The sequence below is a fragment of the Macaca mulatta genome, chromosome X (genome assembly GCF_049350105.2).
Source record: "Macaca mulatta isolate MMU2019108-1 chromosome X, T2T-MMU8v2.0, whole genome shotgun sequence".
Lineage (NCBI taxonomy): Eukaryota > Metazoa > Chordata > Mammalia > Primates > Cercopithecidae > Macaca > Macaca mulatta.
In genome coordinates this window covers 55,429,259-55,445,882 of record NC_133426.1, presented here as the reverse complement: position 1 = coordinate 55,445,882, position 16,624 = coordinate 55,429,259, and the positions used below count along the sequence as shown (strand labels likewise).

Here is a 16,624-nt window from a genome sequence, read left to right as displayed (position 1 = left end):
CTTACTGCAACAGTAGGGTGCAGTACGCAGTAGGGTACAGAAGAAGGGGAAGGCTACTGCTGCCCACAAGTTCTTTGCAGGGTAGATACAGTGCATTTCTCTAGTTCCCCCTTTGCTTGCCCATCTCCACTTTGCTGCCAGTTGCACTCATGGGACTATTTTCAGCACACATGTGAAAACACGAATGCTGATGGGAACAGACGGTGGGGCTGCTTTGAGGGAAACCCTAGCATAAAGATCTAATTGGGTCCTGCTCTAAGCCCAGCACCTTCCACTCTCCTGGCATACCAATGTCTGGCAATTTTCTTGACACTGATCATTCAGAGGCACTTTTCACAATCTACCTCCTAGACTTAGTCTCACACAACCTCATCACACATCCACACATTGCTTGCCAGGACTGGAGAGACACAAGTGTTCTGATTAGGAGCCCGTCTGCGGAATGTTGGGCACCATGGTTTTCCTGGCCCTTGGACCACAAGGACCATGTGGACGTCCTCCTTCAGACCTCCAAAATTCTGTACCCTGCCCTGTCGGAGTCTACTGAGAGAGGGCAGAGGGCTTTGGGGTTGTTAACCACATGATGACGAGAGGGAGAGGCCATTTCTCCTCTGCTTCAGCAGAGTCCTGGGTTGAGTCCTGTGGATGGCCAGAGTCTGGTGTTGACATTCTTTTTTATTATTACTATTATTATTATTATTACACTTTTGGTGTTGACATTCTTCAGGAGTTTTCAGTCTACGTATTTGTGAATTACAGGTTCCAAGCCTCAGATGAAAGCTTGGCATGCCATGGACTGAGCTTTGCTAGGGCAAGCAGTCTGATTTTCCAGAGCTAGAAGGAGGAAGGCGTTGCTAAGAGACTCATTGTGAGTCCTGAGGAAAACTTTGTGTGAGGGCAGCACTGGATCACAGGGCAGGATTCCCTTGGCTTCCCTCCTCATTTCTCTCCTTGCTCCCAGATATGTAGCCACTGCCTTGCATGCTAATCTCCTGTTCCCTGTTATGGTATGTAGGTTGTCTGTGTTCCTTCATCCCCCTTGCACATGAGCGTTTTATCTTCTCTTGAGCTGGGATTCCTGAGACCAGTGGTTGGATAGAACAACAGATACATCTGCTTTCTTCCTGCAGCTACATTCTAAGATAGACAAGTCAGGGTGCAGGGAGGCCTCACTGCAGGGAGAGGGAGCAGTGAAAAGAAAGAGCTGAGAAGCAGGGGCCATAACTATGGACTTTGGAGCTATTGGGGCTGGGGTCAAGGACTGAGTTCTTCTGTGCCCAAGACTCACGGGAGGTTGTGGGTGCCGCCCACTCACTGTAACTCTTCCTCAGGGCTGGGGACCATGTTGCCCCCTTCCAAGACTCTTTCAGTAGTCTGTGTGTGTAGTGGGGGACAGGACACAGAGAAGGAAATGAGAGTGAGAGTGAGAGAGAGAGAGAGAGAGAGAGAGAGAGAGAGAGAGAGAGAGAGAGAGAGAAACTGAACTGTGCGTATGTGTGATGTTGGAAGCTACCAGGTCAGTGTTTCTGAGATTCCATCTCTTATCAGAAACCTCCTTGAACTTTGGTTTTGTAACCTGTAAAATGGGGCCAATTTGACATGCTTCCTATGATTGCTGTGTGAATTTAAGTAATATGTGTGAATCTTCAGCCATACTGCCTGCAGACCTGTGTTGTACATGGCGATTTGTTTGCAGATGAACTTGATTGGAAGGAAGGCGGTGAGGAGCTCGCCTTCCTGAGAGGGACAGTGTGGGTTTGGCAGAGCTGCTTCAGAGTCCATGATTGGGTACGGGGTGAGGACAGGGCCATTCCATGTACCTCCACACAGAATGCAGCTCAGCTCTGGCACCTGGGTCCCGGCAGCTTTGTGAGCTGATCAGGGACAATGTCAACATCACAAGGGTGGAGGCTACAGTGAGGCTCTCTCAGGGGGCTGCTTGTAGTGTGCAGATTGCTCTTGTTAATGACTTGTATCGCCCTTTGGGCACTCCTAGACACAACTACTGTGGGAATCTCATCAATGTCGTGTGAACGTCAACAGTGTGAGCTCCGAGTCAAACTCAGTAGTGTGAGCTCTGAGTCAAGGTAATTGTTTGCATCAGCTTACAGAAAACTGGTATAAATATTTGCAAACATAGGGTGTGTAGAGCAGTATATATATAGAATATATATAAAAAATATATATAGTTATTATAATAATTCTACTTATCATTATTACAATATTCCTGACTATGCATTGAAGGTGTACACATAAATGTTAGCACAGGTAAACTCTGATTCTTGGGATTAGGCTTAATATTTTCCAGCCGCCTTATTCTTCTAGGGCTTGCAGAAACGTGTGCAATGATCAAGCTCCTTTCCTACAATCACAGAATACAAAACGCTACAAAGTAAGTTCCACCCTTCCTTGATCGTCAAGGCCCAATGGAAGTCATGTACACTGTGATATCTGCTTTTTGAACTCCTGTGCTGCTTCAGGGACTCACAACTCTCATGACAGGCAGCAGTTGAACCTTTTGGCATTTCTTGTACTCTTTAGTTGCAATTTCTTGTTATGGAAGCTCCTTCATGATAAGAACCATATTTTGTAATAACTCCCTTGCAACAGTAACCACCGAGTGAATGAATGTGATAGGTCAGGTGCTGCTGCACCAGAGCATCACTGATGAAAGCACAGTCCATGGACTCTTGCCGCTTCGCCAAAGTTTGTTACCTCTCTGCGGTAAGTACAGCATTTGAGAGTATACATTTAGGAAGTTTTATAGCATAAGAATATACGTTTAGGAAGTTTTATAGCATAAGAATATACGTTTAGGAAGTTTTATAGCATGCAGTGAGAGTCATTTGGATGTTGAAATAATCAGGGCTTGTATTTTGTACGTCTTTGCTATATTTTTCTTCTTTCTAGTCGTTTGTTCACTTTCCTTGTGTTACAGGAATGTATTGATCCATGAATGACTGATGTACAAAAAAATTAAATGCTTCTCCTTTACATCAGAGAGCTCAAGAAGCAACAGTTTGGAGCTTTGTGAAGTTCAGCTGATGTATTTTCTGCAGCACGTATATAAAGCAGGAGTCATTATTCATGTATTTGGAGATGTAAACAGAGGGTGGCCCAAGGGAGATAACTTCGACCAGGTCCCCAAGCTACTGATCAAGTAGACACTCTGGCTTCAGGACCAGCATACTTCCCCTCAACATGCATGGTTTACATCAATGGCTACTTACCAGGATTTCCAAAGTGCAGATAACCCAACCATGGTGGGGCTTTTCACCTCCCCACATCATGTGGGCCAGTGATGCCTTCAGAGCAGTTCAGCAGCCTTTATGGAAGTCACTGCAGCAGGGCTCTGAAGCATCTTGGTGGAGTTCATCTCTGAAAAGAGGGAGACACATTCAAGCATGTTATCTAAAGCAGTGTATGAAGAGAAAGCAGAGTCAAAAGATACTAAATGTCCATCTGGAGGGAGGTGGGTACCCAAAGTCCTTGATTGCTGTTTCTGGGTCATCAAGGCTATTGGAGTGGGTAGAAGACAGGTGTGTGTGCCTTAAAGAAGCTCATTTATAAAATAATTTGCCCTCCCGATTTAAGACTCGAATGGCCCCAGTGGCCATTCTCTTCTCTGTTCCTTTCTTCTCATGGTCTCTGGCCTCATTCTCACTGGCTCAGAACAGCAAAATGTTTATTCCTTTCCCAGGATGGGCCTGGACCCTGTACCCTGAGACCCAACCCTGCAAAAGCTGTATCTGGACCCAGGCGTACCCTACAGGAGGGGCTCCACACACCGTAAAGCTTATTTCTTTGGGGGTCTTATTTGATAGGATCATTCCTTAACAAGTTTGGCCAAAAGCAGGAAGAGGACAGAATGAAGTAAGGTCTCTCTCTCTCTCTCTCTCTCTTTCTCTGTGTGTGTGTGTCTCTCTCTCTCTCTCACACACACACACACACACACACCCATACACACACACACACTCATACAGAGAGAGAGAGAGAGAAAGGTCTAATGAGAAGAGATCACACGCACATTCATGTGGAGTGTGTGCGTGTGTGTGCGTGTGTGTGTGTGTGTGTCCATCAATCTAGATGATAATGGTCCACATGGCTCAGTGAGCTCAGTGGCCCTTTCTTCTCTAACTTGGTGAGAAAGCAGGCTTTCGGGTAGTAAGGGTGTTTAAAAAGCCAGTGGAAGGGCAGTTCTGTAGTTCTGGAGTGTCTGTTCCACTTGGAGCTGAGCCAGCCTTCAGAGGAGAGGTCTGTTTTAAATGAGACAAGGTCACAGAGAGGCCCTGCCCCTCAGCCTCAGACTCAGAATCGAGCTCATGCACACTGAAATAGCATTGGCACACAGGAAACTGAGGCAAGTGCCCAGACATACAGACTGTGGCTTCCATGTGGTCATCAGAAGCTGCTGTGGTTCAGTGGGCAAGCTTGTTACCAGTGTAAGGGGATGCAAGAGTAATCCCACACTCTGACTTGCCGGCAGATATGAGCTTTATAAGCCTGCCTGGAGAGGCAGGCTGTCTCTCAAAGCTTTACTCTTCCAATTGTTTGCTAAGTGAACTTGGCCAGTCCATCTGACCTCCTTGAGCGGCAGACCTCTCACATGTAGCATGGTATTGTGACACAACCCACCTAATGGGTTGTTTGGAGTGTTAAATGTTAGTAAAGTGCCCACAAGTGTGCCTCATGCATAGTAGATGCTCAACAGACATGCAGAATCAACAAATAGACAGGTGCCTAACCTCAGCTAGAGGAGTTCAGGACGGCCAGAATGCCTAGCTGACATCTACCCATTCCAGTAACTCCCTATTTTGCAACTCCTCCTGCATGCTCCAGCTCTCCCCTTGATACAAGGTCCCTGCACCCTCCTGCCTACTCAAAGCTGCCGCTCCACGGATGCTCTCTGCCACCCCTGTGCTATCGATTTCATGTCTCTCCACCGGGTGCTTGCCTTCAGCACAATGATATTTCTCCCACCTGAAGTAAACCTTTTCATGACTCCCTCTTTCCCCACCAGATGCTGCCTGATTTCTTTGCTCCCAATTGCTGCAAAACCTGTAAAACTTGTCCATACTCATTGATTCCTCTCCTCCCATTTTCTCTTAAAGCTGTCCCAAGCAGGCTTTTTCACACAGTCCCCCCAAAAAACTGCTCTTATTAAGGTCACCAGGAACCTCTGCATTGCTAAATGCAATGGTTAATTCTCAATCCTCTTCTTATTTCGCCTGACATCAGCAGTTTGAGCAGAGTGAACCGCTGGATGTCTCTTGAGACACTTTTATTCACATAGTTCCCAGGACACTCTTGGTTTTCCTCCATGGGTCACTGGTGTCAATTTCCCCATCTCCTCAGCTGGTGTCTCCTCTTCTCTCTGATCCCTTTATGCTGCAGGGCTCTGTTTGTGACTTTATGCCCTCCTCTATGTGCTCTCCCTCCCTAGCAGAGCTCGTGTAGTCTCATGGCTTTTAAGTGCCATCCACATGTATTTAGGTATAGATCTTTCAGCCAAATTCCCGACTTGTATATACAGCTGCCTACTTGACTCACACGGATGTCAGAGAGACAGCTTAACTCAATGTGTACAAAACTGAATTCTTGGACCCCTCCCTACCTACAAAGCCTATTCTCACTGCAGTGCTCCCCATATCAGTTGATACCAATCCCAGTCCACTTGTTGCTCAGGCAAAAAAAAAAAAAAAAAAAACCCTGGAGTCAGCCGTGGTAGCTTCCTACCTGGTTTACATGCTTCCGCTACCCTCTCCTGAATTGACTCTATTCTTGGCATAGCAAGTAATCAAAGTGATCCCTTCCAAACATGTGTCAGATCATATGACTCCTCTGTTCCACCCCTCACTGCTTCCCTCCTTCTTCCCCCAACATTTCACCCGAAGCAAGAGCCAAGGTCCTTAAAACGGACTCCCAACCTACAGAATGTGGGATTCTGTTAATCTCTCTGACCTCCTCTCCTGCTCTCGTCCTTTTGGCTCACTCTACAGCAACCACGCTGGCTTCTCTGCCATTTCTCAAGCGTGGTAGTCACTCCCTGGCCTTAGAGCCTTTGCACCAGCTGGACCTTCCGCCCGGACAGTACTTTCTTTATATATCCACAAGGCAACCCCTCTCACCTTCTTCATTTCTTTCTTCCAATGTCGCCCCTCCAATGAAGCCTACCTGCTTACCCTTGCATATGGCAGTGAATGCTCTACTCCCTTTCTCCTCTCCCATTCTCAACGACCCGAGATGCACCCTACCCTGCTGTGTGTTAGCTTACCACCACCACCACCACCACCACCACTACCCACCACCTGCCCCACCCAAAGTGATTGTCTCCTTCTACCCTTCTATATAATTAGTAATGTAGAAGGTTTGCATTTTATTTTCTGTTTCCTTGCCTTTATATGTACCATTCATGAGGGCAAGGGTGCTTGTGATTTGTTCACCTATGAATCCCAGGTGACTAGACTCATGACTGGCACATAGTAGACCTTAATAAGCACTCATTGAAAGAGTGAATGGATGAATCATTAGATAATCACAACATGAAAAATAATATAGGCTACATTATTATTGAGACTACACAGGCCTCCGTGGTCCAAGTTACAGGAGGAATCTCAACCACTTCTCGTGCATTGCACATCTGGAGATAACATTGGCAACACTGGTGTCACTTGCCACAGGAACTGGGGCAGAAGTCGACCAGTCAAGAACTGGGCCTGATTTTCACTAGCTGTGTATAGACTCTGCCTTCCCCTCCAAATCACCCTTGTGAGCTTTGCAAGCCTGTTGCATGATGAGCAGTGTAAGCGTAGAGCCCACTTCTCCTCCAGAAACCTTTTCTCTGAGCCCCAGATTACTCCAGTTATTCTTCTATGTAGTCTTGGCTGAGCTCAGGCCCTCCTTTGACAAAGTGCCCTCACAGGGATGTTCAAAGAAATTCCATCTGCTCTTTGACATTTAACCGTTCCATGGCTCGTGAGCCCTGGAGGAACCTGTGTACAGGTCTCAGTACATCTTCCTAAGAATCACCCTTATCCACTTCCGCCACAACTCCAAAATCATTTCCTCCAGAAGGCCAGAATTCTACCTTTCTGCCAAAGAAAGGAGTCGGGGAGATCCTGCCCGCTCCCCACCTCACAGGGGCCAACGTGAGCCCAGGCTGAATCCAAATCTCCCTTTGGTCATGGCCATTGTCTACTCTGCACTTGCCTGCTGAGGCCAAGGCCGCAACACTGGGCCCGAGGAGGATGCCCTGGAACCTGTCTTTTGTTCATGGGCAGATGCCCACTGTTTGCTGTCTGCCAGCATCTTATCCCGGTTGCTCTGCTCAAGGGAACAGGTCTGCCAGTACCTTCTGCATTGGCAACAGTATCGGAGCAATGTTGCAGGCTCAGAAACATTGTTGTTTGCTTGGTCCACCGTGGGAAAGCCAGGACCTAGGATTTTCAGGACTGACGGGGGGTGCTGGGTAGTTAAGTTTCCGGGGAATGTGTTGTGATGGGGAAGTCCACTTGTCTTGGAAGGAAATGCTCACTCCACACATACGATTCCTCCAAGATGCCTGGCAGTGGGGCCCCAGCCCTTCAAAATAAAGGGACAGACTGCCACAGCTAGTCCTGAAAGTGCAGATTAATTTTATTTTTCCACACCTCCTCACCTGACCCCGGCATGTTCCCTGTCACTCCTACCCTGCGATGTGTCCGAGTGTGAAAACAGAAGACTTTCCCAAGGTTGGGCAGAGCCCCAGCTCTCCTGGAGATGGAATCTTTCCCTGTAGCACAGCAGTGCGGGCTTCAGACTTGGCAGGCCCTGGGTCCACCTGCAAGGCTGCCAATGACCAGCCAGCTGATCCTGGCAACTTGCTTGTGAGATCTGAGTTGGGGTTTTCTCCTCTGTAAACTCGGCCTGACCTGGTGGCACCTCCCTTGCAGGACTACTGCAGTTAGAGACAATGCATGAAAACAGCAGTCAAAGTGCCTGGAACAATTTAGGCACTCGGTAAATGCCAACTGCCATGTTCGCTAGGCTTTGGGCAGCTTGGGGCTCTCTATCCTTGAGTGCTCCTAACAACTGGAGTGTTCTAGGACCCAGAAACTCAATCCCTTTTCAGAGGCATCCTTGCACCTAAAACTGCAGCTTTCCCACTTGCTTTGTGGAACCTCCGCTGGGGTGGGGCCAGTTTGGGTTTCAGATTTACTCAGCAAGAGGCTTGCACCTGGATGTCTCATCTGGATGCCCCGCAAAGCTCAAAGAATTTTTGTAAATGGCACAGTGAATGTTTTCTTTTCCTCTCCACCTTCCAGAAGCCCCTTTCCCTGCTTCTCCCTCACCCCTGTCTTTCATTTCACAGCCACCGGAAGTCCCGCCCTTCTTCAGCCTTTATCTAACCAAAGGAAGTTTAACTCTTTGCAGTACTCTTGTAGTGTGTTAGGGAGACTGAACCTCCAGGCCACAAGAGAATAGGCCTGGTCCATTGATCGCGTACTCCTTGCGCTAGGGCAGGTCACCCATCACCCAATCTCTTGTTTCCTAATCCCCTGCAGAGCCTCCTGCCTGAGGCCTTCAGGATTCCAGCAGTCATCACTCTGACAGGGCAGCTGGAGGTATTCTCCCAGTCTTTCTCCTCTTATACTGCTGGTTCTCTGACTGAATTAAGCTTCTTGGCCCGTACTTGCAAAGAACCATTTTAGACCATTGGATGATAATTTGCCACCAGAGCCAGAGAAAGCATGGATTCACACAGGGTAGGGGAAGACATTACCTCTTCCCCCAAGCTAGCCGGAGGAGCATCCTGTTTAATGGGCAGTAATCACACTGACCTGGCAGAAATAATATGTGGCGTGCTTCTGGGACAGGCAGGTGCTCAACAAATCATTTTACTCTGCAGCTCTCCCACTTACTAGCTGACTGACCTGGGGCTCACTGACTGCTGTAAGCCCCCTTGGGTAAAAGGGCGGGTGCGGGGAGGAATGTAATCTGGCTTGGTCCCCAAAAGGATTGGATGCTGCGGCCAGGGTTACTCACATACCTTCCCCTGTCTTCACGTGGTGTTTCTTTTGAAGACAGAGACTTGAGAGTGCACTAGCAGGCAGAGACAGGCAGCAGGGTGGCCTAGAGGAAAGCACCCTGGGTTTGCAGGGAATGGACATAGGGTCTTGTCTAGGATCTCTCTCTTGCCACTTCTGTGGCTCTAGATGGGAAAGTCACCGAGAAACCCGGACCTCAGATTCCCACCTTGTTCACCTCTGGAGGTGATATTGATAAATAGGACTCCTCCCAGGGCAAAGAACAGGCCTTTTGATTTTCTGCAGCTCCAGTTTCTATCACACTGTCTGAATCCCAGAAGGCGCTCACCATTTTCGGGCTTGCTGAATGAATGTGGAGCTGCTGATGGGGTCATAGTTACTACTTTTGTTTGAAGCCTCCTTGGCCTGCAGGCTGAGGAGAGCGGGTCCCTGGGCCTTCTCCAGAAGGTCATTTGCTAGCCTACCCTGCACCTGGTGACGTTACTTTGCACACAGCTGGAAGCAGGGTAAACCTGGATGTCAAGAAGGAAGAAGGTAGCCTGACCACTCTTGTGTGTGTTATAGCTGCTAACCATGAGCCCCACAGGGCTAGGTTGGGCACTTGTCACTGGTGCTCTCCAGCAGGGGACCCAGTTCATGCAGTGCTTAGCTCTTGGAGAAAAGGTGGTAGGATTTGGGCCTGATCCCACATGACTTAGTATAGCATGGGCCTTCATGCCAGGTACCAATCCGGACTTACTCCATTGGCCGAAGGTGAGAGTGAAAATACTAATGTCCCCTTGCCCCCTTGGACACACACACTTTTAAACAATGTGTGCACCCTAACAAACCATAGTTCCTGAGAGAAGTGCAAGGTTACCTTTTGGAGATGCCACAGGTGGAGCCTTTTCTCTGGCTCATCCAGTATCTCAGAAGCTCTGCTTTTCTATAGCGTTTTCTCAAATTATTTCAGGGTTGTTATTATTATTAATCATTTTCATTGTCATTAGTTTAAAGTCACCCACCCTTTGAGGGTCTGTCCTGCGCACTTCTTCGCTTGCCTCGTTCCTTTTTCTCTACTTTCCCCTTCAAATAACCTTAATAGTTCAGTGAGGAATGTATTTCCAAATGTCCACACTGCCTTCAGTGTCTCCATTTTTACTCCCTCTCCTTCTTCTCTATTATTTCCAAACCTCAGATTGTCCCCTCACCAAGATTTTGTGACGGCCCCATCTTTTTTTATTTCCGAAGTACCCCATGACAACCTTTTCCCCTGCACCCACCCCTTCCCTCTGCCCTCCTCTTCTCAAGATGGTTTATGTGTATTTTCTACTTCCGTGGCAGGCACCCTGTGATGTCCCCTTCTTTTTGCCAGTGCTCCCTCCCCTATGCTGGGTGGAGTATCCAATCAAATATCTGATACATTATATTTTCATCATATATTCTGATCATATATTTCAGTCCCCCCAAACTGATTTAAGTGTCTCTTGAATTTTCACACATCCTGTAATGCTCCCTTCCCTGGCCCCCTCCCCAAGACAGGTCACATAATGTTTTCTACATTTTCATGGCACTTCAGTCGTTTTCTACATTTTCATGGCACTCTATCCCAGCATTTACTGCACCGCCAGTTTACCTATTTTTCTCTCCCACATAATCTAGAACATTCTTTGGACATGGAGGATGTGTACTAGGGAGTATTCCTAGAATCTACACTGGTGCCTCACATAACAGGTGGTCAGAAAATGCGCAAGATGTACTAGTCATTATGCTTTTATTTTTCTCTATGTTCTGCAGTAACCAAGGAAAATCATAGTAAATGTCAATCTCACACAACAGCAAACACAAAGCGTTTCAGAAACGTCATATATGAAGAAATCCTCCATCCTTCTTCAACCTTTTACTGGGTATTTCAACTTCAAAAGAACAGCTCATTCCTATAAGTGCTGTACAAGATTATAGAATATGATGGAACGACTTCATTTTAGAACGGTAGCAAAACTGTTATACTAAATGTCAATGACAGGAAACAAAGAAAAAAAATCTGTTCAATTATATTTTTAAACATATTGTTATTCTCAACAAACAGAATTTTAAAACGAATACAATTTTCCATTATCAAAAGCAAACACTCTATTTTGCAGTTAAACAACGATCACTGATCACAAGTATCAAATACAGTGTCCCCCGCCCCCAATCCACATCATTTTCAACTTAGGACCCTGGCCATCTACTCCTTGGGGTACCTGTGACTTTCTTTTCCACCCCCCAAGGGTCTGCCTCAGATCTACTTAGGGGGCGGAATAACCCCTAGCACCTGAATTGAGGATAGCCTCAACCTCTGCATCATCGTCTGAATCCCAGTCATAATTACAAGGCCAGTCTTTAGAGCATCGGTTACGAACCCTTGCCACAAAATGCATGACTTTCAGTTTGCTCGATTCCACGTGTGCTCGGGGACCCCAGAAGAACTCGTACTCCACCGGACTGCTACGGGGCACCGGCTTATAAATCAGGTAACCTCTGCGCACAAACTCTTCTGTGACGATCTTCTTCGGATCTCCAAAGATGCTGTGCTGGCGTCCAGGCTGCATTCCTAACTTCCCCAGCACTTTCCAGACCAGAGCTTCCTTGGCGCTGTTGCCCATGATGAAGATGAGCGCTAATATGGACATCAGGAGACTTTTCTTGGTGCCCTGAAAATTGCTCCGGGGCACCGAAGGCTTTTGTGCTTGGGCAGTGCTCGAGGCTTCTTCAGGGGTGGTAGAGGCCTCCTCTGGAGTGCTCGGGTCTTCCTCGGGGCCGCTCAGGTCGTCTTCGGGTGTGCTCGCTACCACGGAGGCGGCCATGGGGGTCTCGGAGGCCTCCGAGGCCTGGATTTTGCGATTGTTGCGGTTCTCTTCTGCGGCTCTCGCATTACGGCGGCGCCGACTCTTTCGTCCCCGAGGCATGTCTCCTGCTAGGGGCTCAAAGCTTACAGCAGTCCTAGGGAAGGATGCTTGTAGCCTCTTCAGGAAGCAACTGCTTTATACCGTAAGAAGCTGCTGCCGCTGGAGCTACCAACGTCAATAGTCTTTGTATCAATAAAGCCGTTCTCAGCTACAAAGCTAGTTCCCACGCCAGCTGACTTGCGCAAGCAACCGCCGCCAGCACTTGCCGCAGCTGCAAGCCCGCGAGAAAGCTCAGCAAAACCGGCCCCGCCTCTCCTGCCACGCACACTCCTAGCACCAAAGAGGAAGTAGGCTGGTCCTCCACAGGGACTTCCGCTAGCAGATAGGAAAAGGGGCAGGCAGCGACAGGGGTGGGACAAGGGCAGGAATGACAGCTAGAGATTGGTGGGGGCTGGAGTTTGCAGAAGAGAAAAAAAAATAGCTTAAAGTTTCTGTATTATCAGCCTAGTACAAACATTCCAAGATTGGCTTGGCAGTCTGGGGAAGGAGTGCGTCAGCTCCATTCCCACTGACGACAGGCGGTGTGTGTGTTGCAGGTTGGGAGGCCGGGGTGGCGGGAGGGTGTATTCTTGGAAGGAGTCAGCTGTCTCCAGCCTTCCTTTCCTGTCTTGGCTTACACATCGCGTTCATTCACTCGCCCTGTTTTCAGAAGGCATTTATGTGTATACTAATGAATTCGTGGTCCCGTGTAGGACCCGGATAATATTGTTATGGCAGATGTGCTGGATGATGTGAGGAGATGGGACTGCAGAAACAAGCAGGGTGAAAGAGGTGCAGAGCCTTTAAAATGTGGTAGATATATGCACGATATATATACTGCTCTGCTTTTATACATATATACATACATACATACATACATATATCGTGCATATATCTACCACATTTTTATATACAGTGCATATATCTACCACACTTACATGTATGTAAGTATGTATGTATGAAAGCAGGGCAGTGACAGGATTAGAGGAATTGCATTTGTGCAGGCTTTCAGAAGAGCAAACTATTTCCTGGCAGACCACATAGGAAGCAATTGGAATAAGAAGCACTGGGAACTAAAGTATGCCTTGAGGCTGTTGCCATGGGGATGGAGAGGCAGAAAGACATTTTAAAGGTGACCATTGAAGGGCTTTGTAGACAGAATGGATGAAGTGGGGAATGGGGAGGGGGTGACGGGGTGCTGGTTGGCTCCAAGGTTTCTAGGCTCCCGTCTTCCTGGACACCTGATTTATTTTGCTTCTTTCAGAACATACTCTGAACTTTGTCCACTGCTTGCTTTTGCTCACTGTTTGCTCTGCCTGACCTGCCTTCTCAGCCTTCTCCAACTAGCTAAATTCCACCTGGCTGCTCACAGACCTGTTTCTCCCTGAAACTTGTCTTAATGTGCCCAAAAAGGTCGTGAGTCCATTTTTACTCCATTGAGGAAAGCCCTAAAACTAGCACTCTGTCTTTCTTATGTCATTCAAGGTATTAGTTTAAGCAAGTCACTTCTCTCTAAGCCTGTTTTTCCATCTGTAAAGTGGGGCTAAAGTACTGCCCTCATAGGGTTGTGAGAATTAAATATGATAAAAAATGAAAAGCATTTATTACATGGTAAGCACAGACTCTGCCTCTCAAGGTTTTCCAAGCGGTGTGTGAGTGTGGCATCTAATCAATGCATGCTGAAGGAATACATGATGGAAAAGATTTTATAGGTGTTCTTAACTGAACTCTTAAGAAACACATGAATACTTTATGCGTGTCTTGCTGAAATTTTCTTTATAATTAGAGCCTACTGAGTCCTCCTGTTGGGTAAGTTAGCAATAAATCAATTTGGTTCAGCAAAGAAAGCACCTCTCCAGGACATAGAGCACTCTTGAGCCAGCCCTCCATTTGGGATAATCTTTGCATTCGTTCTGGGTCATGGCTTACTCAAACCAGTAGTCTGGCTCTATCTGCTGTCCCACATTCTGAGAATTCTCGCAGTTTCTGGTCCACTGATAATTGCTCTAAATTGTTTTTTAGTGCAGGTATGGACTTATTTTACTGTTTCCAGGAATTTGGGTCTTGCATGGAAGTCTATAGCATGTACAATCCTACCCTATGAAACAAAAATGGGGGGATTACTTTTGCCGTTTATTTGCTTGTGTTTAGCATGAATTTTTTTTTTTACTGCGAATTAATCTCAAACATAGGGCAAGAAGAGAGATTAATATTATAAACACCAATAGTTAGCTGCATAAAATTTAAATATTAGGCCCTACTTACTGTCTATCTTTTATATATTGGATATGGTAAAACACTCCTTTTACGTCTTCCATGACCCACTCTGCTCTCTCCTTCCCCACTGTGCTCCTCTATGATAAAGTCAGCAATTATTATGCCCATGGAAACTTGTATATATTTTCTACCTACTTGTGTGTCTGTATACAACATAGAATCTCTTCCTTTATTTAAAGCACATCATCATGCTGTATACATTGTTCGACATGTTGATTTTCCAGCTCAAGTTTATATTTTTTATGTTTACCCATGTAAATACATGGAACTCTAGTTCATTTATTTTAATTTTGTACATTTCATCATTTTCAATTTATCCTGTCCCTAATGATCCACGACTATGAAGTTCCCATTTTTCCAAAACAATATAATACTCTTATTAATATTTGTGTGCATGTTCCCTGTGAACATGTGCATGCATTTCTCTAGGATCAACATCAAAGAGTAGGGTTACTGGATGTGTTGGCATGTATTTGTTTAGATAGAACACATGGCTTTCTACTTTGTTTCACTTATAAAAATCAAAACATTCCATATTGAATTTCCAGGCAAACCTTTTTCCTAATTCATAATGAAATCTCCTCAATTTACACTTCTAATTCATTCATTCTAGTGGCTGGATGATATTCCTTGCAATGGATTTACCATAATCTCTTCAATTTATTTAATTTTCTTTCATTATTATTATTATATTATTCTACAGTACATGTGCACAACGTGCACCTTTATTACATAGGTATACATGTGCCATGTTGGTTTGCTGCACCCATTAACTCATCATTTACATTGGGTATTTCTCCTAATGCTATCCCTCCCCCTACCCTCCACCCCATGACAGGCCCCAGGGTGTGATGTTCCCTGCCCTGCGTCCAAGTGTTCTCACTGTTCAATTCCCACCTATGAGGGAGAACATGCAGTGTTTGATTTTCTGTCCTTGTGACTGTTTGCTCAGAATGACGCAGAATGTCCTTGTGACTGTTTGCTCAGAATGGTTTCCAGCTTCATCCATGTCCCTGCAAAGGACATGAATGCATCCTTTTTTATGGCTGCATAGTATTTCATGGTGTATATGTGTCACATTTTCTTAACCCAGTCTATCATTGATGGATATTTGGGTTGGTTCCAGGTCTTTGCTATTGTGAATAGTGCTGCAATAACCATACATGTGCGTGTGTCTTTATAGTATCATGATTTATAATCCTTTGGGTATATACCCAGTAATGGGATAACTGGGTCAAATGGCATTTCTAGTTCTACATCCTTGAGGAATTGCCACACTGTCTTCCACAATGATTGAACTAATTTACACTTCCACCAACAGTGTAAAAGCGTTCTTATTTCTCTACATCCTCTCCAGCATCTATTGTTTCCTGACTATTAAATGATCGCCATTCTAACTGGTGTGAGATGGTATCTCATTGTGGTTTTGATTTGCATTTCTCTGATAACCAATGATGATGAGCATTTTTTCATGTGTCTGTTGGCTGCGTAAATGTCTTCTTTTGAGAAGTGTCTGTTCATATCCTTTGCCCACTTTTTGATGGGGTTGTTTGTTTTCTTGAAAATTTGTTTAAATTCTTTGTAGATTCTTGATAATAGCCCTTTGTCAGATGGGTAGATTGCAAAAAGTTTCTCCCATTCTGTAGGTTGCCTGTTCACTCTGATGGTAGTTCGTTTTGCTGTGCAGAAGATCTTTAGTTTAATTAGATCCCATTTGTCAATTTTGGCTTTTGTAGCCATTGCTTTTGGTGTTTTAGACATGAAGTCCTTGCCCATGCCTATGTACTGAATAGTATTACCTAGGTTTTCTTCTAGGGTTTTTATGGTATTAGGTCTAACATTTAAGTCTCTAATCCACCTTGAATTAATTTTCGTATAAGGAGTAAGGAAAGGATCCAGTTTCAGCTTTCTATTTATGGCTAGCCAATTTTCCCAGCACCATTTATTAAATAGGGAATCCTTTCCGCATTTCTTGTTTTTGTCAGGTTTGTCAAAGATCAGATGGCTGTAGATGTGTGGTATTATTTCTGAGGGCTTTGTTCTGTTCCATTGGTCTATATCTCTGTTTTGGTACCAGTACCATGCTGTTTTGGTTACTGTAGCCTTATAACATAAAGTCAGGTAGCATGATGCCTCCAGCTTTGTTCTTTTTGCTTAGGATTGTCTTGGCAATGTGGTGTCTTTTTTGGTTCCATATGAACTTCAAAGTAGTGCTTTCCAATTCTGTGAAGAAAGTCATTGGTAGCTTGATGGGGATGGCATTGAATCTATAAATTACCTTAGGCAGTATGGCCATTTTCACGATATTGATTCTTCCTATCCATGAGCATGGAAACTTCTTCCATTTGTTTGTGTCCTCTTTTATTTCGTTGAGCAGTGGTTTATATTTCTCCTTGAAGAGGTTCTTCACAT

The 16,624-nt window shown here is 45.7% G+C and overlaps 1 protein-coding gene and 1 non-coding gene across 2 annotated transcripts; both read right to left on the bottom strand.

Moving 5' to 3' along the window:
• Window positions 1-10,795: 10,795 nt before the first annotated feature.
• On the bottom strand, window positions 10,796-12,207 carry MAGEH1 (MAGE family member H1). The gene is given in 1 exon segment (NM_001260625.1): window positions 10,796-12,207. A coding segment is annotated over 1 exon segment (660 nt). The 5' UTR covers window positions 11,957-12,207; the 3' UTR covers window positions 10,796-11,296.
• Window positions 12,208-12,798: 591 nt separating this feature from the next.
• On the bottom strand, window positions 12,799-12,909 carry MIR4536 (microRNA mir-4536). Its single transcript, NR_130431.1, has one exon. It is a non-coding gene; the product is annotated as a microRNA mir-4536 (primary transcript).
• Between the last annotated feature and the right edge of the window lie 3,715 nt (window positions 12,910-16,624).